This window comes from Peromyscus eremicus, chromosome 22 (genome assembly GCF_949786415.1).
Source record: "Peromyscus eremicus chromosome 22, PerEre_H2_v1, whole genome shotgun sequence".
Lineage (NCBI taxonomy): Eukaryota > Metazoa > Chordata > Mammalia > Rodentia > Cricetidae > Peromyscus > Peromyscus eremicus.
Window position 1 is genome coordinate 4,198,974 of NC_081437.1, and position 23,331 is coordinate 4,222,304.

General features: G+C 37.0%; 1 protein-coding gene across 1 annotated transcript in view; it reads left to right on the forward strand.

The window, feature by feature from the left end:
- The window catches only part of LOC131897734 (neurexin-1-beta), a 391,182-nt gene that overhangs the window by 60,968 nt on the left and 306,883 nt on the right, over positions 1–23,331 (forward strand). Inside the window, exon 2 of the mRNA XM_059248724.1 lies at positions 13,224–13,405. Coding sequence (XP_059104707.1) covers positions 13,224–13,405 — 182 coding nt within the window. The remainder of the gene's footprint in view (positions 1–13,223; positions 13,406–23,331) is intronic.

Here is a 23,331-nt window from a genome sequence, read left to right on the forward strand (position 1 = left end):
TGGCAGGAAAATAAAAATGCTTGACAATATCCACAAATTTGGTGTTTGGGAAAAATGATAGCATCTTTGTGGGAGGAGAGGTGTACCTTACTTTTTTCCTTTTTTAAATGTTCCCTTTTTATTGATATTTTTAAATACTTACTTGCTTAAACATAAGTGAGCTCCCAGCTCGGGTTAGATATCGCTTGTTTTGTTTTGTAATAGTTTACTGAATTCCAGTAGAATTCCTTTGGGACATTCTTCAAACAAAAGGGGAGTCCCTGACTTTCACCCCGTTTGTTTGGTTATCGACTCCCAGTGTGGTACTGACTTATGAAAATCTCCCCCGTCTCAGAGGAGAATGGGATATTTTATTTCTTGATATACATGATTTTATTATACATATATATGCATAGACAGCTTAGTTTCCATATCAGTTTTTAGTACATGCTTGCTAAGCTTCAAAGAAAAGTGTATAAATGTATATAGTTACTTAAATATGTGCAAAAATTTGCTCCAAAGTTACATATGAGAATGTAAACAGAATATTGAAAATTTTGCGGCTTCCAAATTTAATATTGGAAAAAAAGTCAGCTAAAGGAGTTTTGTTTTGTTTTGTAATACTTTCTTTTATTTTATAAAAATAAAAGTATATTTAATTTATAGTATTGTATTCATGTTCTCTAAACTATATTTCATTCAAGACATTAATAAACAGTTGGTAACGTGGATTTTTTTAATTTGAGGCACAATACTTAGTTAATTTCCCAATAATATGTTTTATTGTATGTATAGTACAAAGATACTCAATTCTAAAACATTTAATGAAAGTAAAGTCATCAAATTTTGTTGTTTGTTTGTTTTTGAGACAGGGTTTCTCCGTGTAGTTTTATTGCCCATCCTGGATCTCTTTCTGTAGCCCAGGCTGGCCTTGAACTCACAGAGATCCTCCTGGCTCTGCCTCCCAAGTGCTGGGATTAAAGGTGTGCACCACCACCACCTGGCCCATCAAAATATTTTATAGTATTACATATTTTGTTTACCACATCAATTGTGGCTATCTGTGAAGTGTGTGGTGATAGAAATCCAGCAAGGAACAACATAGTTTTGTCATTGTCAATACAGTTATTTGGAAAAACAAATAATATATTGGGTAAGGTAATGCATGCTGATAATCCAAACACTTGGAGGCTGAGGCAGGAGGATGGTTAGTTTGAGACCAGCCTGGGCCACACAGGAAGAACTTTTCTCTACATTAAATCCAGAAGAACAGAACATATGAAGAATGCACTCTACTTGTATCTGTTGTGTGGAGATGGAAATAGAATACCGTTGTTCTACATTACAAATCATTGCTGTCTAATTTTTTTGTCTGTGAATGGGGCCAGTTTTCCACTCCAATTGTGGAAACAGTGGCAGATCTGAGAACCATCTGATCAATGATGAAAAAGTTCTTGGCTAAGAGTAAGGGAAGCAAGACATCAATTAGCATTTCAATTTCTCACTCCAGGGTAAAGAGAGATATTAGGCTGAGTAACAGTCTAATATAGAGAAGCAGTGTATGTTTTACCTGAGAATGGATTTGGGGGTAATTTTATCTCTTTCTACTCCATTTATGTTTTTGTTTTTGTTTTCAGTCATGGCCATGGGAAAGGCACTGTTAAGACTCTGGAGATGTGTAATTTATCTTGTGAATGGGAATGCAGTGGAGTTAGAGATTTCCTGACAGTCTGCCTGGCTGCCATTTTACATCCACCAGCTGTCGTCAGCTCATGTGATCTAAAGTTCTGACCCACCACCAGCCTGTCCTCAAAGATACAAGAAGTCAAAGCAGGGCAGAACTGTACTAAATTGCTGAGGCAATACACAGGATTACATTTCTTGCCATTCTCTCTTGTAAAAGGTTCCACAGAATATTTCTATACAGTTTTATTTAACATTTTGATTATATCATGAGGTATCACTGGACAAAAGGTCACTAAACTTCCCTGTTTGGCACTCTACATCCTTTGGAGAAGGAAGATTTTCTTTTTTTTTTTTTTTTTTTTTCTCATAATGAAATTCAGATTAGGAAAGACCTTCCTGTACAAAGTGCTTCCTTACGGGTGCTTATTTTGAGGCAAGAATATGATTAATGGGTCATGAGTATCAAATGTAACTTCCATTCAATGAGTTAAACAGGCAAGAAAAAAATAAAAGAACTGTAAAGAGAAACTGAACTCAGCATCTCTGAAGGAAAATGCTGTAGAGTTTTTAAGAAGCCCTAGGATAAACCAGTGGGAAAATACTGGAGGATGTTGGTAGAGATAAAGTGGTCCATATCACATAACTACTAGTCCACCTGTTTGCTAAATGTTTGCCTGTTGTACACTTGCAGGGAGACTAGAAGATCTTTCTTGATGATTAGGTTTAAAAAAGCTGGCTCTTTGGAAAAGACTTCCCCAAGTTCTGAAACTGAAAAGATGCTGGGCGATTTGTGTCTCAAAGGCTTTACCTTTAGGAGGTTGCTGAATAGGTGCTCTGTAATCAGCTGTACCCCAGTCCGCCCTCTCAGGCTTCAGGTTCTTAAACCACACATTGTACTTTGTTTTGCAAATACATGAGTTGTGTTTGAAAGGGAAAAGGAATAGGCGAATGAGGAAAGAGCTTGGCAGCCCTTTTGATAGGAAATTTTCAGTTACTTTGTGATTATGGGTAAATAATTTCACCTGTGTGGATACCATTTCTTTTTCGAGCCTAAGAGATCATTGTAACCCTCCTGTCAAACTTGCTTGGCTGTATTGAGGATAAAGAAAACCATCAGGGGGATGCTTTGTTGTTTTGTTTTAAAAAGTATATAAGCACTTTTACTATAAAAATGAGACCCAGAAACACACAGGTCTATCGAAAGTATATAGTGGTTTTTCAAACAGCAATGGGTCCATTTTGATGGTCATGGTTTAGAAAGCTGCAATACCCAAAATGTTGCCTCATCCCCTGAGAAGAAAGGACTAAACAGTGTCAGGGCAGTGTGCAGTCACTTCAGGCGCGAACTGAGAGAATTATCTAGCATTTCTGTCCATGTATCATTGGCCACCACCACAGCACATGAAACTCGTTCAGCCTGCCCCATGGGAGAATGGGAAGTGGGGGTTCTACTGGGACCGTTGCCCTACTAACTCTGGAGTGCTCTCTTACTAAAGCAAGCGCAATGTGTAGCAACAAACACCAGCCATCTCTGCCCCAGACAGAAATGAAGAGAGCATTCACGATAGCAGAAATTTCTTGTAAGGGGAAAACAGCATAACCCCCAATAACTCAGCATGTGATGGATTATCAAAGTACCAGAACTTAGTCAAATGAGGAGTCCCTGAAGCCCTTCCATTTTCTTAAGCTCCTTCTCTTTATCAATACTTCCCAGAAAACATTTGTTTTGATGGTATACAAACTATCTTACATTAAAAGTCCATGGAACCACCCACTCATTATCTTATTGCCAGATACGTTTCATGAGTAACTGTGTTTGGTACAAGGTGTTTGGATATTGTTGAATTTTCAGAAGGCTTTCTATGTCGTGTTTTAATTCTTGCAAATTGCTTGCCAATTTAAAGTGAGCTGCATCTAAACAGTAAGTAATTGCTTATGATAATGAGTGCAAACTAATTTGCTCGAATATGTTAATATTCACACAGCACTTTTATACTGCCTGCTGTTCCAGAAACACTGCTCTCTCTTGTTTAAGTGTCGCTTTTAGTGTTATTGTTACACATGTGACTAAAATCACCACTTCAGGAGTATTTATGCAAAAGTCATATATGGTGATGGCCTCTGTATTCTAAAGAAGGGACAGAAAGTCATGTCATCTTTGATGAATGATGTGGAATATTTGAGTAAGAGAACTGAAGCCTTAATAATTAATTCTAATTAGTGATTGATGGCAGTAAGCTTCCTACACTGGGTTAGAAATGGCCCCTCTTTCCATAAGAGCCATAAAACTTAATTTAAATCACTTCACAGACAGATGGCATCCAAACTTAATTTAAATACAATAACCAATTTTAAATGAATTCAGCATTTTCAAATGCCCCTAAATCCAAGTACTTAAGTATGAAGCCTGCTTCACCCCCTGAGTGCCCTCTGCTCCTTGGTCTGCATATCTTCTCAACTGTGTTCATAGATATTTCTTAAAGACTAGATTTTAAAGACCCGTGTTGCAAACTGAGGGTCTTCTGAAATCAGAAACAATCTGAGGTAGGAGTAAAACCGTCTTGTAAGTTAGTCTAGAAAAATAGAACATTGAGGACCTAATACAAAAGAAGGCATGTTTGATTTTGACTTGCTTCAGGTCTGATTTAGCACTAGAACGTTCCAGTCATTCCAACTTCAAAACTCCTGCCACACATGCTCCTGCATTTCACATGGATAGTGAAACGCAAAGATCTCCATAGAGAAACCATTAAACAACAGCAACAGAAAACCTAGCACTTTCAAAATTCCTTTCCTTTGCTGACTATCGCGGGATAAAGAGGGTTTTTTTTTTCCAAACACTTCAGTATCTGAATTTTGAATTTTATAAAAAATGCCCATAGTAAGTGGCCCAACATCCCCGTTCTCTGCTTCTTATAGTTATCCTATGAAAGTAGATGGTACTTCACACAGAGGGTTGAGCTTCATGCCTCTTACAATCTTCATAAGCTGTTTCAGAGCATGAGCTGAGAATAAACCAACCGAATTACAGATGTTTTATTTTACTTTTATTAATGTACCTGCTACGGTTATTTTTTTCCCCTCCTAAGTGTAAATTAATGCTAAAAACTGAGAACTTGTTTACTTTCTCATAAAACTGCAAGGAAATCTTCTGTGATAAATACATAAAATATGATCAAGATTCTCTTACATGCAACCTCTTTCTTGGGACATTAATATCACATTTTTTTTCTGTCTTTGAAGTTATCTGACTCCCAGTTAACGGAAATTTGCATTTCATAGAATTTTTAATGGGATAACATGCTAGCATTTTTAGTGCTGTCCTTGAATAGTCCTGACTCCAACTCTGAGGCTTTATTCTGTGTTTATCTAGGGATTTAATTTAGGGGACAGTGATAAGACACTGTTCTTAGAGAGCGTGGATTTCTTCCTTTTCAAAACATGATTTCCCATGTATTTGAGTGAATCTACTCCCTATATCTTAGAATTTTTTGTGTGTCTTTTCTATTCTTTCTGAAAATCTGATCCCTAAATTAGCTCTTCTCTTTCCAGAGCCCTGTTAAGTAATGCCTTCTCCAAAAGAATTTGGGGCTCTTTTGAGAGACCAGTGAATTCTTTAAGGTGGTTTATATGTGGAATATTTGAAGGTGCCCTAAGAAAGAGCCTTTGCTTAACATAGTAGGCTATGGGTTAATCATCGAGGATCTTCGAAAGGACTAATAATTAGATAAAAAGTTGGCAAATCTGATATTGATTCATGTTAAATTTATATTAAGGTAAACGTGGAAGGGACCAAATCAATAAAGATGTGTACTTATTGCTTTAACATTTAACATTGAAAGGGATTCAATGTAAACTGTCTCTCCAAGAATGGAAATAGAAAAGAAATTCAATGTGTCACCATCTGATTGGCTGTTGACAGAGATTTCATAATGATGGCACATACTTTTCCATCACCATCAGAGCACAGCGTGGTGCTTTGTACACAGTAAATGTTTAAGTAATTTTGATGAGTGTACTTTTTTATGTTTATTTATTTTACTTTTGAAGTTTTCTGTCATGTTGCCTTGTGTTCTCTATCTCCATAAGCATCTTTGGGCTACTATCTCTGCATTATGTCAAAAAGTCTCTTTCAAGGCTGGAGAGATGGCTCAGTGGTGAAGAGTACTTGCTGCCCATGTAGAGTAGTACTTAGTCAGAATTCCCAGCACTTAGATGGCAGCTCCTAACCATCTGCTAAATAAATGAGTAAATGGATGAGTGAATATCTGGTTTACTGGTTGAAATGATCTCAGACTTGGCTGCTTTGCTTAGGCAATTTGTATTTTAACATAATTTTCTGAACATTCACAATTAAAGATTGAAATGAAGAAATGGAAGGGTATCACCAAAAAACTTCTGGTGATTCCTTATTTTTAAGAATTTGCTAGAAGCTTACACGGTTTAGTTAATGTTCTTAAAAATAATATTTTTCTTAAATACCTGATGGTCTGATTTCTTCTCTCCCGATTCATGTTGCTTATAGCTCTAACGCAAATTGATTACTGAAATACCTGCTGGAGACATTGTAATAAAGTTCACTAACTGCTTGAGGGAGCCTGATTTCAGAAAGGAAGAAATAAACATTTGATGTTCCCGGGGTTACTGGTTTTATGATTACTTTGCTTGATTTTATTTTTAGTTCTAGATCATTTTATGGGATTTCCCTGATCTGATTGACAAAAAGACTACCACTTTCTTGTTTTTATTCCCAGTCACATAGTTAAGACCAAGACACTTGAAAAGGTTCCTAGGCTCTGAATTTGATCTTGGAAAAAGTTTGTCTCACTTGGCAGTTTAAACTGTAGAACACAAGTATTGCTAGAGGGGGTATTGTCTAAATAACATGTTCAAGAAGAAAATAGCAAGTGCTTTGAAAAGAAAATCTGGTTGCTCTAGGCTTGGTAGCACAGGTCAGTAATTCTAGCTACTCAGGAGGCTAAGACAGCAAGGTTACAGGTTCAAGGCCAGGGTAGTCCACAGAGTGAGTTCAATACAGCCTGAGCAACTTAGGGCAACTCCATCTCAAAATATAATGTGACACCATCTCAAAATAAAAATGATGCGTGCTTACCCAGTAAGAAATTTCCATCAAATAAAACTGTCAAGAAAATGAAAGGGCAGAAAGCTATCATGATGTCTATGAAGTCAGGAGTCATTTATCTCAGATAGTAATTATGCATTTCAATAAAGTCATAAAGAAATTTAAAACATTTGTCTAATAAAAATGATTTTCTAATAAATACTCTAAATGTTTGTTTGAACTGGCTGTCATGGAAAGAAGCCTTTGAAAGAAGCATATGTCACAAATGTAGTATACATATATTTTACAATTTGACATTTATGAACATTTACTTCTGTGGTGTAAGTGTGTTCCTCTGTGATACCTAAAAGAATGCTTTAGGGTGTAAATAGATCCATGGGTTACTCTTGAGATGGTGTCTTGTTTAGAGTGGAGCTGAAGCTTGTATAGGCCAGCTTACTAGATTCCTTGCTTTGTTTTCGGGACCAAGTTTCTGACTGGCATTTGAGATGTGTGTCTATATTCACTCTGCAGGACCGTGTGAGGGAATTCCAGTGCGTGAGCGTTAAAAAAAGTCCAATTTAATGGAATTCAGCAACTTATTTTCTTAAAGTTCATTAATTTACCTTAATTTTATAACTTAGGGTTCTGATAGAACATACAACTGTCCATTTATGACAGCCTTATACTTCTGTCCAACCTAACTATGACACTGAGCTGCTCCAGTAAGAGCGTCATTAACAGGGAATTCTTTACTTTGGTAAGGCATCTAGGGCCAGTAGCTAACAGTTTCGCTTACCTAAGTCTTGTTCTTTTTCATTACTAAAGGTCCAATTACCCTCTTTTGCTCTCTAGTCTATTTATATACACAGAGTGAATTTGTCCATTGTCCTAAGTGTACCTTAGAATCTTTATTTTCTAATGTAATATAATCTTGCCTAAGTTTTTCATTCTTAAAAAAAAATTAGACATTGAAAACCCAGTAGTGCTTTGATTTCATGATGTGAGCATGAACACTTTTGCAATCATTTAGGAAGAAAATAATCTGTAATTATATGTTAATGTTAATTATTAATATTGTTGTATGTTTCACAATTTAGTAACTTTAGAGTTATTCTTAGACTCTTTTGTAATATATAGTGGTCTTTTTTATTAATTTTTATGTCTAGGTCCTTTACTCCAAAGAATAGATCCCATATGTTAAAAATGCTCAACAAATTTAAATTAAGCAATGGCATATTAACATGCCTATAGGAAGAATAAAAGCTGTCATTTATTATCGTTTTAATTTTCATCTGACATCCCTGGAACTTTTTCTAGATAAAGCTTTGTACTGCTGTTACATTTAATGGAAACATAATGGCCTGAATATTTCAAGTTGGTTACAGGATTATAGGCCTTCAACCAAGAACCTTTTATTCATGTACTTATGAATTAGAAGCTAATCTTTTCAGAAATTAATTATGTTATTGTGTATGTAGCAAGGATCTGGAGCAACCACTAGTTAAACAGTCCTGTGCATGCTGATTGAATTTCTTTTTCAAAGAGTTTCAATACATTTGGGGGAATATATTAGCCTTGCTGAAATAAAGTGAGTCTGAGATGGGAGTGCTTCAGGAGGGGACAGCTGTTAAGAGAGAGCAGGGGGAAGAGAGTGTCCTTCATGTAAGTAATGGCGTTCAATAAGAGCTGAAAACGTTTATTATAATACCACAGACAACACAAAAATAAATCAAAACCCATGTATAATATTTGCAAACATTTATTTTAGTGCAAAGTATGTTGACATTACTGAATATGGATCTGATGGTGCTAGCTTTGTTAATGAATTTAGGGTGAGTAATAGAAATTGCTGAAAGGCGTTAAGTGACGAGATTCCCCAGAACCACTTTAAAGTTGAGTCATCCATACATTTAGTGAGATGATGAATGCCAAGGTCAATTTGCAACAAATCCATCTGTTCTCACTCACTGATATATTAGTACTGGGTACCTAGATACATGTATAAGTAATTAAAGTGGTACATTCCTCCATACCCTTCTATATAAATATAAAGCTTGGTAGTGTGATTATGATATGCTCCTATCTCTTCAAAATAACACTGTTGTTATAAGAATAAACATTTTAAAATAAAGCTAGTTTTTAGTTCATTTATTGTATATGTAATTTATTTAATAATCAAGTGAATATTTGCCTTGTGCTATTAATATGGCCATGCTAAATACTTTATGGTGGTGAGCTAATAATTCTGTGGCTCACAAAAGCTCCCATATAATGCAATTTAATGTGACTTCCATTGTCCACTATTAGGGAAAATAAATAACAACAATAGGGTAGATGTATGTGAAGAACAGTGCTAATCCAAGGAACAGAATATGAAATGATAAAAATCACAATGCAGGGCTGGATAGATGGCTCAGCCGTTAAAGGCTAGGCTCACAACCAAAAATATAAAAAATCACGATGCAGGAAAGCCCTTTATTAAAAGATAATTGGTTTGAAAATAAATTTGAAGTAAATCCTAATTTTCTCAAGGTATTTACATTAAAATTATCCAGCATTGTCGTAATGTTATTTTTTATATTTTCTTATGGTTTGGGTGTAGGCATGCATGAACATACACACACACACACACACACACGTCCCCTGAACTCTCAGCATATGCTAGAATGTGGGTCACCAAGGTGGTCTTGTGTGCCCTCTCCTTGCATCCTTACAGAAGTTCCTGAAACAGTGTTACTGTTCTCATCTATCTTTTCAAACAAGAAGTCCTGAATATAGAGTAAGTTCTTAGCTCAGGGTCCTGTGCGTAGTAAAGGATACAAGTGGAATTTGCGCTCATTCCACCCTAGACCAGAGTTTACATTCATCATTTCTAAGTTTCTCTGGTGTAGCAAGCATGCTGTTTTTTAATTTGCAAAGACACATACTTAATGAAGTAGACTTTGAAATTTCAGCCTAATGGCTCTCTGCTTTTGATTATGAGGACTGTTTTCTAGCTGAGTGGAAGGAGGGATTGAAGAATATTAAAGATTTTTTTTCAATTTTCCTACAAAATAGAATTATAGAAAAGAAGCCAGCAGGTATATAGGGGTGAGCAGAAGAGTAGCCTTTATTCTAAACCTTCCCTTTATTATGAAATTGTGCTGTTGAGTTTCCTCTCAGTATAGTGCTTATGGTGTATGCACAGGACAGAAAAAAGAGTGGAGAACTAATCATCAGGTTCATTTCTTTTAGTGAAACTGAGAGCATCCAAAAGTCACCACATACAAGAAAGACCAGCTGGTAAAATGCTAGTGTCCATGTCTCACTGTGTATTGAGAAAGAGCAAATTGCATGATTAATTCAAATCGTCAATAATTATATCTATATTATGTTTATTTTACTGAAAGTATAAACATTTAGATGAACACCTTTGAGCCAATAATGAAGCACTTATAAACATTTATAGTTAGAAAGCTTTGGTAAGTAACCTCACTAATATTAGTTTATATGTTCAAACATTGTAAGACAGAAGGGAAGCATGGATGTGAGGTGAAAATGTCACTATGAACAGGAGACACTGGTTTTGGTATAGTAGATTGATACATTCAGTTAACTTTTCCCTGGATGTCTTGTAATAGAAACAGTAGCATACACAGGCAGGGGTGGCCCATGCCTTTAATCAGGAGGCAGAGGTAGGCAGATTTCTGTGAGTTCGAGTCCAACCTGTTCTACAGAACAAGTCCCAGGGCAGCCAAGGCTACTCGGAGAAACTGTGTCTTGAAAAACCATACCAAACAAGAATAAAACAAAACAAACAAACAAACAAACAAAACAAAAATAAAAGAGAAAAGAAAAAGAAGAAAAAAAAGGAAAAAAGAAGAAGAAAAGAAAAAATAAACAGTATTGTAATAAAAATCAAACATCCTGGGTCAGGAGTCTAGAAGCCGGGTTATAACTAGCTTTGCCATTTAACCAAATGTGTGACTTTAGCAAAGAAGTTAATTCTTATAACTGAACTTCCTCAAATATAACATAGGAGACTCTGTTCTATGTGGAAGGAATGAAGAAATTGTCACAAAAATGATTTTTAAAAGGTTGTATTCAGCCAGGTGTGAAAACTCAGGCCATGATCCCAACACCTGGGAGGCAAAAGTGGGAATTTGGAACCAACCTGAATAAAATCCTATCTCAACATATAATAATTACAATTAAATAAATACATAAATAAGTAGGTAAATAAATAAATATGAAACAATGTACCAGGAAATGTAAGCCAATGTTATTTGCAACATGGCTTCATTTGGTTAATTCTGAAAGAGAACATTAAAATTCCCAGATAGGCTTTCTTGTTTTTTCTTGTTAAAGGATATCTCTAGTCTGGAACATTCCTTATTTGGTATGAAATAATATTTCATATGCATTGAAGAACAAAGGAACTAAAAAGAGAAAATTAGTAATTGTCTATACTAGTAACAATGGTGTAGCTGCTGTAGCCCCTTGTTCATATGTTCCGTTGTTATTGACAGTCTTTACTGAAGTAGCTAAAACAAAAAACACCTTAATAATCTTCATAAATCCCAAAGCAAGCAGAAAACAAACAAATAAAAAATAAAACAAAACAAAAGACCTTACACACAGTGCTTGCTTAGTAATATTAGGGTGAATAAACTTCTGGGGATAGAGAACATAAGAGGTGTATTAGTTACTTTTCTCGTGTTATGACAAAACACCTGACTAAAGCAGCTTAAGGAAGGAAGAGTTTACTTTGGCTCAGAGTATAAGGTTACAACAACCCATTATGGTGGGGGACACGAAAGTCGGAAGCAGCTGTTGATGGTGCAGATGGCAGACAGGAAGTGGAAGGAGGCCATGGAATGTCAGAGCCCATAGCTAATGATTGACTTCTTCTAGCAAAACTCTACATTCAAAAGGTTCCACAACCTTCCAAAATGGTACTACCACCTGGGGACTGAATATTTAAACACGTGAGCTAGTGGGAAAGTTCACCTTCTAACTCCAACCAATGGGCATTCTCTTTCTCTCACCCTACCTCCCACTCCCTTCTCCTCCCCTCCCCTCCTCTCCCCTCCCCTCCCCTCCCCTCTTCTCCCCTCCTTTCCCCATTTCCCCTCCCTCTTCTTTCTCTCTCACTGGAGATTGAACATATTGCTTTGCATTTGCTGGGTGGAAATTCTGCCACTGAAACTCCTCAGTCCTTTTCTTCTAAGATTGGGTCTTACTTAGTTGTCCAGGCCAGGTATGAATTGAGTCTGTGTTTCAGGCAGGCCTTGAACTTGTGATTTTTGTCTGTTTAGTGTCCCTACTAGCTAGAAATACAGAGGAATACTTTCAGGTGCAACGATACAGCTCTATTCATGCCCCCTCTCTCTCTCTTGGATTATTCATTTCGTGTGTGTGTGTGTGTGTGTGTGTGTGCGCGCGCGCGCGCGCGCGCGCGCGCGCGCGCGCGCGCGGTTGTTTTGCCTGCATGTATGCATATGTATCACATACATGCCTGGTGCTTGCAGAAGTCAGAAGAGGGCATTGGATTCCTGGGAGCTGGAGTATAGATGGTTATGAGCCATCATGTGGGTTCTAGGACTAGAACCTGAGGCCTCTATAAGAGCAACAAATGCTCATAACCACTGAGACATCTCTCCAGCCCCTTTCTTCTCTCTTACAAATTTTTCTTCTGAAATATCTTCCAAATCTTCTTCCTCAAGGGATTCCTTGTGTGTATTGAAACACTCTCCTTATGTAAACTTGTCTGACATCTTCATCCTATAGTACAATCTCAACCCCCATGACTGAGAGGACAGCATTATTCTCCATGCTGTAGGATGAGTATTCACCTGGAGGGAATGAAGGGGGTGAGGGACCCTCATAGGTGCTGTGTTATTTCATAGCCCCTAGTTTCTACATGTTAAGATCTGACGTCCCTGGGTGGGATGGATGTGTTATGTGTATTTGTTGACATGACTTCTGGGGTTTATGGCTGCTAATTCGTAAGTTATCTTGTGTCACACGTGAGGAGACCCTTTCCCCATAAATGTTTGATGTAGTCTATTTGTGGCAGGCTGCTCTCCTGTGCTGTATGACCCTGTCACATCCACACGCAGCCCTTGTTTTGAAAACAAGTTGATATATGTTTCTGCTGCTTCTAAAGCCTCCAGTCAATGTTTCCTGCTAAACCATTTCTTAAAAACTGGCAGGAAGAAATGAAAGTCCATTACATCCCATGCTTGTCCAATTCAATGCAGAAAGCTCAAGTCTACATTTGTTCTGGAGCACCTGCTAGTGGATTTAATGGGTGTATTAAAAACTGAGTAGCTACTCCGTTGCTGTTAAAACAACTCTTCCCTTTTTCTTGAGCAAGTTTCATTGAAATCTATCATTTGCTTTGCCATAGTTTGTGTATAAAGTCAACATATTATTGCTATATCAACACAGGATATGGGGAAACTTAGATTTGGTATATGGGTACTAATGGGATTTGTATTTTGTTTTACAGCTGGGACAACGTATATCTTTAGCAAAGGTGGTGGACAGATCACGTATAAGTGGCCTCCTAATGACCGACCCAGTACACGAGCAGACAGGCTGGCCATAGGGTTTAGCACTGTTCAGAAGGAAGCAGTGTTGGTGCGAGTGGACAGTTCCTCAGGCCTGGGTGACTATCTTGAACTGCACATAGTAAGTACATTTCAAATAAGGTTTTGTATTTGCTTTTCATCATTAACTTTATGCATATGTGTATATATATACATATATATATATATATATATATATATATATATATATTTCCCCAAATACTTGTTATAGTAAATATGAATGTGGGGTGGAGCTAATAAACTTTAGTACTACTGTTGTTAACATGTACTTCACAATAGGAAGAAAGTTATTTTTATTTTTGAATCTGAAGTCATGTCAATTTTATGCTTGCAAAGACATTTAGGAATGAATTTCTTGCTCCAGGAAGATTTTCCAAGTTAATAAAGTAAGTTATTGCTCAGTAGCACTGTACCATCTGGCTGGAAGCAGGGGGTTGTAGTATTGGTGGTATCCAAAGATCTGGATTGGTATTCTTACCTCTTTTCTTGCCAGAGTAAAAATTGTCTAAAGTTACATGGTGTGGGAGGGAAGAAGAAGGAAACTTCAAGTTGTGGAATGTAAAAATGGCAAACATGATTGTTTCTGGGGCATTTTGTACTAGCTTTGATAGCTGTTGGGAAAGTTGTGGGGAACGTTCCTTTCCTGTCTCAGCGCTGCTGAACTTCACATGCAAATTCAGCAAGTGCACAGTAAAAGGTAAATAATAGCTTATAAAAGAGATGCATTCTCTTTAGTTTTCATAACAGACTTTCTCTTCTTTGCAATGCTACTTTTAAAGAATTACCAAATACAGTTGTAGTTCTTCATTTCCTCGGTTCTCTGTATTACTTCTGAAGAAGAATGCATGTGCTTTAACAGCTAAGAGTCATTAATATTTTTCTGTGTTGCAAAATCATGAACAGGAAAACATGACATCTTCAGAACTCTAGGTCTAGGCGTATACATCAGTGGTACAGAGCTTGTGTATCATGCTCAACGACAAAGGATCCATCCCCAGCAACATTAAAAACAAACCACCAAACAAAAATCTCAGGGATTCTTTTTTTACCTACATTCTTCCTCTTCTTGAAGTTTCAGACATTTCATTCTCTACAGCTCTATTTGAGTATCGTCGATTGCCTCATTCTATTGATCATGGAATTTGATCTGTTTTGTTTATGTTTACCTGGTCTATGTTCTGCTTTTACTGAATGCTAGGTCTTCAAAGGTTCATGGGTCAGGTAAACATTTTCCTTTTTGATAGAAGCTGACCTTAGGCATTAGTCCCATGATGACTAGGAAAACCACCGATCATCACACTATATTATCACAGATTGACAAGGTTTTAATTCTGAAAGACTTTATTAATTTTTTTCTTGATCTTATTTTTATGTTACATTTCCAGCATTTCCAATAAGCCAACTAAAGTTTCACACTGACCACAAGAGCTGAATTCATTGCTAATCTTAGTGGGGGGGGGGGGGATAAACAGCAAATAACACCTCAGCATAACCATTATTGAACCATTGTAAATTTCCATTCAGAATGCACTTGTCATAAAATGGCAACCCTTGGAAAGTAATTTCAGCTGCCTTTCAGCAAACACCTAACAATCAAAATTGAAAGCATTTGGATTTTTATAGCATCATAAATAAATGATCAGTTGAGATAAACTTTGCAGGGCAGTAAGGAATCTTGCTGTTTAGAGTAATGTCAGTTTTCAAAATGTATTTTCTCAGCTCCGACTTAAGAGCTTTGCTAGTTCAAAAAAATATATATAAATTAAAAAGAAAGAAAACAAGACCTTTGTCCTTCTAAGAGAAATTACTTATTGATCCGTAGCCAATTACACTTTTAGCCTGAGAAAGTTTCTACAGTGATCGCCCTGAAGTGGTAAGGGGCTGTTATTGAATTACTCAAACTACTGCTGTTTGTTTTATGGACAAAGGGATTGGTCTACAATGTTGACCGTTTGTTTCTTTCCAATTCTGAACAACAGTAAGTGCCTTTAAAAGTAAATAGTTGATATTTTCCATGTCTGCTCCATATGTGTTCTCCTGACCATGATTTTTTGCTTCCCTTTCTCCCAGCTCTCCCCTTGCCTGGCCATTCATTTTAGGGTCAATGCTTATGTCCACATAATATTTTTCTTGGATTAGAAATCCTCAAATTTGCTTTGCCCCCAGAGCTTGTCCTTAATTGGAGAATGGATATTAGTGTCCTACTCTTAATCCTGAAATTCGCCGGAGAAAAACCAGTTCATTTGGGCCAAATCAAAGCAAGCTTTTATTAAAATATTAATTACTGACCAAGATAGAATTTGGTCAGAACCACTACCTGGAAACTTTCCAGCTGAGTGGCCTTAGGTTTTATATGAGCAAAACCCACAGGCCACCAGACTTTCCCGTGAGGCTTTGCTGTTATTTTCCAAGAACTATATAACTCCAAGAATCTCAAGAAGTTAACTGGTCCTTGGGAGGTGTTATCTTTCAAGAACTACAACTCTCAGAATCCTAGGAACTTACCTGGTCTTTGGGCAGGTGGGGCTTGCGGGTTAACTTCGGGTCTAACATCACCGCTGTTGAAGTCAGCGCTGCCCACTACTCTCTAAAGCCAGCCCACGTCTTGGTTCAATCCAACCAAGAGAAACCCCTGTCCCTCCCTTTGTCCATTGTCTGCTCAGCATGCCCAGCCATTAGAGCTCAAAAGCCATTTATTTGGACACGCGTCATATGCAGTTAAAATGATCCCAGAGTTGGGTTTTGGTTTGGTGTGACTGTTTTGCTGGTTTTAATACTGAACTGTACCTCTAAGTTCTTTTTATAACTGGATTCGTGAAAGAATAGGAAAGGAAAGGGTAAGGGGGAGAAATAGAAATCAGGAAGGTAGAAAAGCTAGGAAAGAGGAAAATCAGAGACAGAAGAATAGATGCGGAGGATTCATCTGAGAGAGGCTTCACTTTTCTCTTGGTGTGTGAGCATGAGTGGTGGCATGGCTTTGGACCCAGATTGTCCTTCAATTGATCCTCCTCCCTCTGCCTCCTGATGATGGGGATCACAGCCAGCATGCTTGGCAACTATGCTTAAAATTAATGACTAAGTCTGAGAACATTCAAGAGCTGTTTTTATCTGATTATTAGGGCAATTGTCAAATTAATCCTGGTTTTCCAAAATAAATTCTGTTTTTCTCTTTTTTTCCTTTTTTGGGTGGGATCAGAAAGTTAAAAGTAAAGTGAAGTATAACATTTTAGAATATTACTATTGCTAAGCTGACATGTGTAACAAGTGACATGTCTTAACTACAGAAAAGTTAGACATTTTGGTTACCCATTATACTGCCAGGAAGTTTTATGTGAGCTATCCAAGTCAATAGCATATAAACTATGTATGGGTCTCATCTAAAAATCTTGCTCTGACTTTAATTGATAGAGAGAGGTAATAAACAGGAAGGTTGATTGCATCATTAAAGATACTCCATTCTTGCTAAAAATGCATAATGCTGTTTCAATTAGCTACCTGTAAAAGTCTGATTGGCATATAATTTCAATGTAAATTTGAATATTTGGTGTGGCTTATCTTCCCATTTTTCAGAGTGATCAAGTTTGACTTCATTGGAAAATGTAATCACATTTAAATTTTGATTAACTGTCAACTTAAAAAATACAACAACTTGGGAAAAGTTCACTTTGAGTCAGGTGTTCTAATTTTGATAGATTGATTTTTTTATATTAATATAAATTGCATCAATGTAGAGTTCAAAGCCAGGTAGATTATTGATTGTAAGAGTTTATGAGGAGACGGGAATGGTGAAGATTTGGAGTGAAGAACCACTAAAGTTTTCTGAAAGAATAAATATGTTAATTAAATGTTGAAAATACTGAGTCATAGATTAAGAATAAATCTTTAACTTTTCAGTAGTCAAAAAGCCCTTTATAGGCGCAATTTAGTTTCTATATAACTCTGAGGATGTTATCTAGTTTCTTATTGACAACATAGAAAAAGTATAATAATTTACAGTAATTATTTTATAGTAGGCTGTACTTTAATTGATGCTAATTTATAAATATTTGATGCAGAATCCTTGGTTGTTTTAAGAATGCAAGTGGTTAAAATTTTTGTTAGATGAATCATTTATCTTTTTTTCAGATTTACCCCATTTATTATATAACCTTATTTTGTCATGACTGGTTCTCTAGTTATTTCATATTTTTCTGACTTTCAGATAAACTTTATGATGTCATGGAATGTGATTTATAATAACAATGATGATTAATTAAAAAAAAAACCTTAAGGAAACATGGCTTGTTACCCTTTTTGAAGGCTGTCCCATAGTGTTTATTGAACATCCATTATGTCCCAGGTCTACATTAGGTTTTGTGGATGTGAATAAGTTGACATTACTTAGATATTACATATACAAGTGGACAAATCACATGGTTTTTAAGACAAAAAATATAAAGTGACTTGCAAAGTGTTATGCCATACACATTCAAATTGGTGATGTTGAAGGCTTTTAGTCCATTAAAAATATTTTCTTAGGAACAATGAGCAAAACCACTGAACTAAGATTGATTTTTGTCAGTTTTAGCATGTAATTTTTATCAGATATAGCATGTAATGTTTCCAATATTGCCACTTTCAGAAAGAACTCTTGTAGGTATCACTTTATGGGCCTTACTTGGCGATTAATTTTAACACTTCCCTGTTTATGGAGGAAAGCCAGCGTGAATGAGGGCTCATCCCTTCCGTGGGTATTAAAGGGGCCTTATTCTAAGCAGTGAAGGTGGAGGAGAGGATGTTAGCGCAGTGCTTTTTGAAACACTTTCATCTTGGAAGCATGAAAGAGCATTGCAAATTCGATTAGTGAATTATTGTACACTTTTGCCTTAAGTATTTTTTCTTTGTACTTTGCTGGGGTGGAAGCTGCATTTTGAAGCCAAGCTCTTAATTGATTTTGATTTACAAATATACCTTTGATTAGCATTTTTAGTATGCACTCAAAACATTGTATTTATAGTAAATATTAAATGTCTCAAAATAACTTGTCAACACTGATTCATGCCTGACCTTTTTTCACCATTTTCTGTCTATATCCATGTTACATGACTACAGAGTCAAACTGTTTTAACACTCAATCCAAAACATCTTTTTAAGGTCAGTAATTGTATAAGGGTAAATACGAACATAAACAAGATAAAACATAATTATTCCCTCACAAGCTTTTCCTGAATTGAAGTTATGCTCTATCTGAAATGTTCTTTTTAACCAACAGATGCACTTATTTATAAGAGTTTCATGTTGCCACATAATATTTAAATTCAACCCTTAAGTCAAAATCAGTAGATATTTCACATGGTTTTGTTTTCCTGGTTCTTGTAGGAATTAATTAGAGCACATGTAGCCAATTTGACTGGAATTTTAAAAGACTGAAATAATGGCTTTTCACCATGTGTTGAAAATTTCTTGTCATCCAAGCTGCTGAGGTATGAAGGACACAGTTATCTCTGGGGAAGATGTGTGAAGTGATGCCCGCATTTCTATTGGCTATGAGGCTAGCTAGTGCCAGGCTGTGTTGGGGAAGAGCCAAGATAATGGATGCAAAGCCTTCCCTTTCTTTTTTCTCCTTGGGAGTGTCAACCTAAATTTAAAAAGTCAACCATGGAAAAACTCTCCAAAGACTTTTATTTACTTATTTGTTTGTTTGTTTGTTAATGGCCCAGTTTTACCATTATAAGCACAATCACACTTATCCTTGTCAAATGTGAGCATACTGAATAATGTTAGGGCAAAGAAGCTTTTCCTCCCCTCCTTCTTTTTATTCTTTCTTGGTTTGTTGTTTTTGTGTTTGGGGTTTGTTTTTTATTGCTTAGTGTGTGTGTGTGTGTGTGTGTGTGTGTGTGTGTGTGTGTGTAGCAGATGTGTGGAGATCAGAGAGCAACTTGCCCCTCACATGTTGGTTCTTTCTTTCCTTTCATTCTTTGGGTCCAGGGGATGGAAATCAGGTCATTGGGCTTGGCAGTAAACACTTTTAGTTGCTACTTTAGTTGCCTTTTTATTGCTGTGAAGACACACCATGGTCTTCCCAACTTATAGAAAGAAAGAGTTTATTGGGAGCTTGCCTACAGTTTCAGAGGGTGGTTCCATGACCATCGTGGCATGTAGCATAGAAGCAGGCAGGTAGGCTTGGCACTGAAATAGTAGCAAAGAGCTTACATGTTGAGACAACCATCATGAGACAGAGAGAGGGATGGGGGGTGAGAGAGAGAGAGATAGATAGATAGATAGAGAGAGAGAGGAGAGAAAGAGAGAGAGAGAGAGAGAGAGAGAGAGAGAGAGAGAGAGAGAGAGAGAGAGAGAGCATGCAATCACTGGAAGTGGTGTAGGCTTTTGAAACACCAATGCCCACTCCTACTCCTAAGAACACAACTTCTCCAACAATGACACACCTCCCAATCCTTCCCAAATAGTTTCAAAACTGGGGATCAAACATGAAATATAGGAGGCTATGGAGGGCCACTCTTACCCAAACCGCCATGCCCCCTTAGCTACCTTGCAATCCTGTAACACTCTTTTATTTGTAAGTTCTTTGCTTTGTTGACTTTCTTTTCCCCTTTTTTTCCTTTCTGGCTAGGAGTTGACATAAGCTCGTGTCCTTTTGATTCTTACAACTTGCATGTTTCTTTTACAGAAGTTAATGCAGTTTCTCTTTTTCTAAGCAGCTAGTAGTTACAAAAGTAATTTTTGTGCTAGTCCTTTTAAATGAGCCTCCAGCATTTTCTCTCTTCTGGAACTCTGTTGTAAAGTTTAAAGACTGAGACCCAAGACAGCGACTTCTACCTGTACTTCCTCAGTTCATGTTTATGACTTAGATGTCTGTATTCTGCCTCTACTTCTCAGTTGTTCCCCTATGTCCATTCTGAATACTTTTCAGTCCGTTTGTATTGGTTAGTTGGTTAAATTAATTCTTTGACATCATTAAATTCTGAAATTGCCTCTTTGATCATGTCAGTCCTCTACCAAAAAGAAAGAACCATCAATACACTGATGACTCCCACTCACTTACAGGGAAGGCAAGTTCTCACTTTTAAAAGAAATCAGCTCTGCTTTCTGGTCATAGTTTCCCTTTTTAGATCTATCTTCCACACGCCCCTTCTTGTTTCTCTGGTCTAATGAAATGTACTAACTCATTTAAAAAAATGTTTTTCCTGTACTCTGTTTCTAAAGTTCTCCGAATTATTTCTTCCCTTTATTGTTTAATAGTTGAATCTCAGTCACCAAGGCCTCTGTTCCTATGCTCAGGGTTTCCACAGTTGCTCCTGCAATATTCTCATTTTCTGGTCTTGTAGGAAGACATTGTGAATATGGTTGGAAAGATGAGGTAAGATGCCCAGGATATTACTTATTGTAGAGAATCTGGTCCACAGACTGCCCTTTTTTGTGATTATGTTCTCTTCTCAATCCACGGCTTTGTAGTGAATCTTTAGCTGTTGAACAGTATGCCTTCAAACGCTCTGTGATTAGGCGGTGGTAAGTTACTGAACTGTTTTCTTGTGCCCAGCTTCCAACACACCATGGTTCCCTTGTTAGATTCTTTTTAGCTACTGAAAACCCCTTCCTTTCTTCTGTAATTAAATCATTCTCAGAACTATACCCCCCAAAACATTTCTTTAAGCTGATTTAAGACAGCGTAATGGGCCACCTAAAATGTAATTTGTGTTATAGATGATTGGTTATTTTGTGTAATAGTTTTCTCCTTTTAACAGCTTAAAACAGTTTGGTTACTATGCAGTTACCATGAGAAGTAAGAGTTAAGAATGTCTGTGCTATGAAGGTATTGGTATGTTCATTCTTAATACTATGTCTGTATTTTCCAGAAAGAAATGATGAGCCACTGTTAAAATATATGCAAATGGGTTATTAAGGATGCAAGCTTTGCAAAAGTCTAAGCACAATATAGATTGATGGAAAAGAAATGAAGTCACTGCTTGGGGCTTAATAACTGTTTTGAGGAATGCATGGTGAATAAGAGGTCATTTGCACACTGATAGGAAAATGCCTTTTGTTGCACAAAAGCACGGAAATTCATAAGCAAAATGCACGGTAGCCATATTTTTTTGAAATGCAAACAGCATAGCAAACAGGTTTGCCAAAGACTAGAAAACAAAAGGATGATGATACTATGCATTAGAATTTTATTGATGTTGACATTGAACCATGCCAAGTATAAACAGTTTATTTCGCCCTGTAGACCAGGCTGGCCTGAAACTCGCAGAGATCTACCTGCCTCTGCCTCCTGAGTGCTGGGATTAAAGACATGTCCCGCCACCACATGGCCTGAATGGTTTATTTCACTCAAAGGAAATAACCAAGGTGCATATACAAGGGAGTACTTCTGTTAATAACAGGCACCAATAATTCAAGTTATAAGCTGGCAACAGGGGACAAAATACAGTTTTCATAGCCTAAGAAAATTGTTTTGATGATGAAAACATAAGTTGTCACATGTTGTGACATCTTAGAAACTTTCTGTGAGAGGAAATCTGTCAGAATTGAAGATGTTTTTTCCCTCCCGAAAACCAGCTGAAGATGCTGTTCAATCTTTCTGCTGGTGTAGCCCATCCTGATGAGGGATGCTGTTACTTTCAGAGAACATATTACAACTACGTTTCTATGGAGACACCTTAAAGGTGGGCTCTTCCTATCAAGAAAAATAACTTCCTCCCTGGACCTATTCCATTAATCCTTCCTGCCCAAGGAAAAATAGAAATACAAAATTGGTAGATAAAAATATTCTTTGGTGAAGAAAATAAAATTTAGCCAACTAATGATTAGGCTTTGAAAACAGACCTAAGTATTCTTGAAAATTCTGAGTTTTAGTTATCACATAAAAACTGCTCACTCCCAAACATGTCCGAGGTCCTGACTTTTCCTCCGCCTCTACCCATCTCTTGTTGATGTTTCTACCTGCTGAGTCGTCTCCACATGGATGTCTCCAGGGCAGCTCAGACTTAGTCTCACTAGAGACCAGTCTCACCATCTTCCAACTGAATGCTCAGCATTTTATCACTGATAGAAACCTTGCTGTTTTCGCCATGTGCTTGCACTTATGACCTATCAGGTTCTTGCTGACTTCCCAAATATCTCTTAGCTAGTACTGTCCAATTGAAATATAGTGTATGCCGTGTGTGGAACTTTATACATTTTCTAGCGGTTACATTACAGAAGGAAAAGTAAAGATTAAATTGATTTTAATAATTAAATTACCTTTGGTATCTTTTAATTCATACATAAGTTATTATCATCTTAAATCTTGTCTAATATAAATTCTTACACCTCTCAGTTCAGAATCTAAGATTTTTATCACAAGTCCTTTGTTTTACAAAATTTACAGTCATAGGTCCACTGACTTCTTTATTCTAAGCATGCCTAGTATTTTCCATAGTTGAATACTATAGCAATTAAAATTTTACGTCTAAATAAATTTAAGTTAGCTATAGTTAGAAGTTAGGTCCTCAGTTCCATTAGCCATGTTTCGGATGCCTGCACCAGTACTGACTACTGGACTGAAAATCGTGGGTTTAGAATTTTTTTTGCTCTCTCTGTCCCTTATATTCCTGCAGTTTAATGGCCTCTTTTGAACAACTGCAATAGCCTTTTCCATAATCTCTCTTTCTGCAAAGCACACCTGTTAGTTATTATGTGGCACTGTATTATGTGGTGCTGTTTACTGTGTGGGAAAAGCCACGAGGCACAATAAAACCCATTATAAGAGTTTATTAGGGAAAGGGGAACAGAGGGGATTTGCTTAGGCCTGTGGAAGATCGTGCAGGGAGAGAGAAGAGGGAGGGGACTGTGACCCGCTTTTTATGGATTCCCCCTCATATGCACATATGGGTTTATGTAGCTACGCCACCCGCTCATGCACATAGATTACATGATTACGCTGGGCGCAAATTACGTGACCACACAGAGCATGGATTATATAGGACGTAAGGCCCTCCTGAAATGACTAAGCATCTGCCAGTGCAT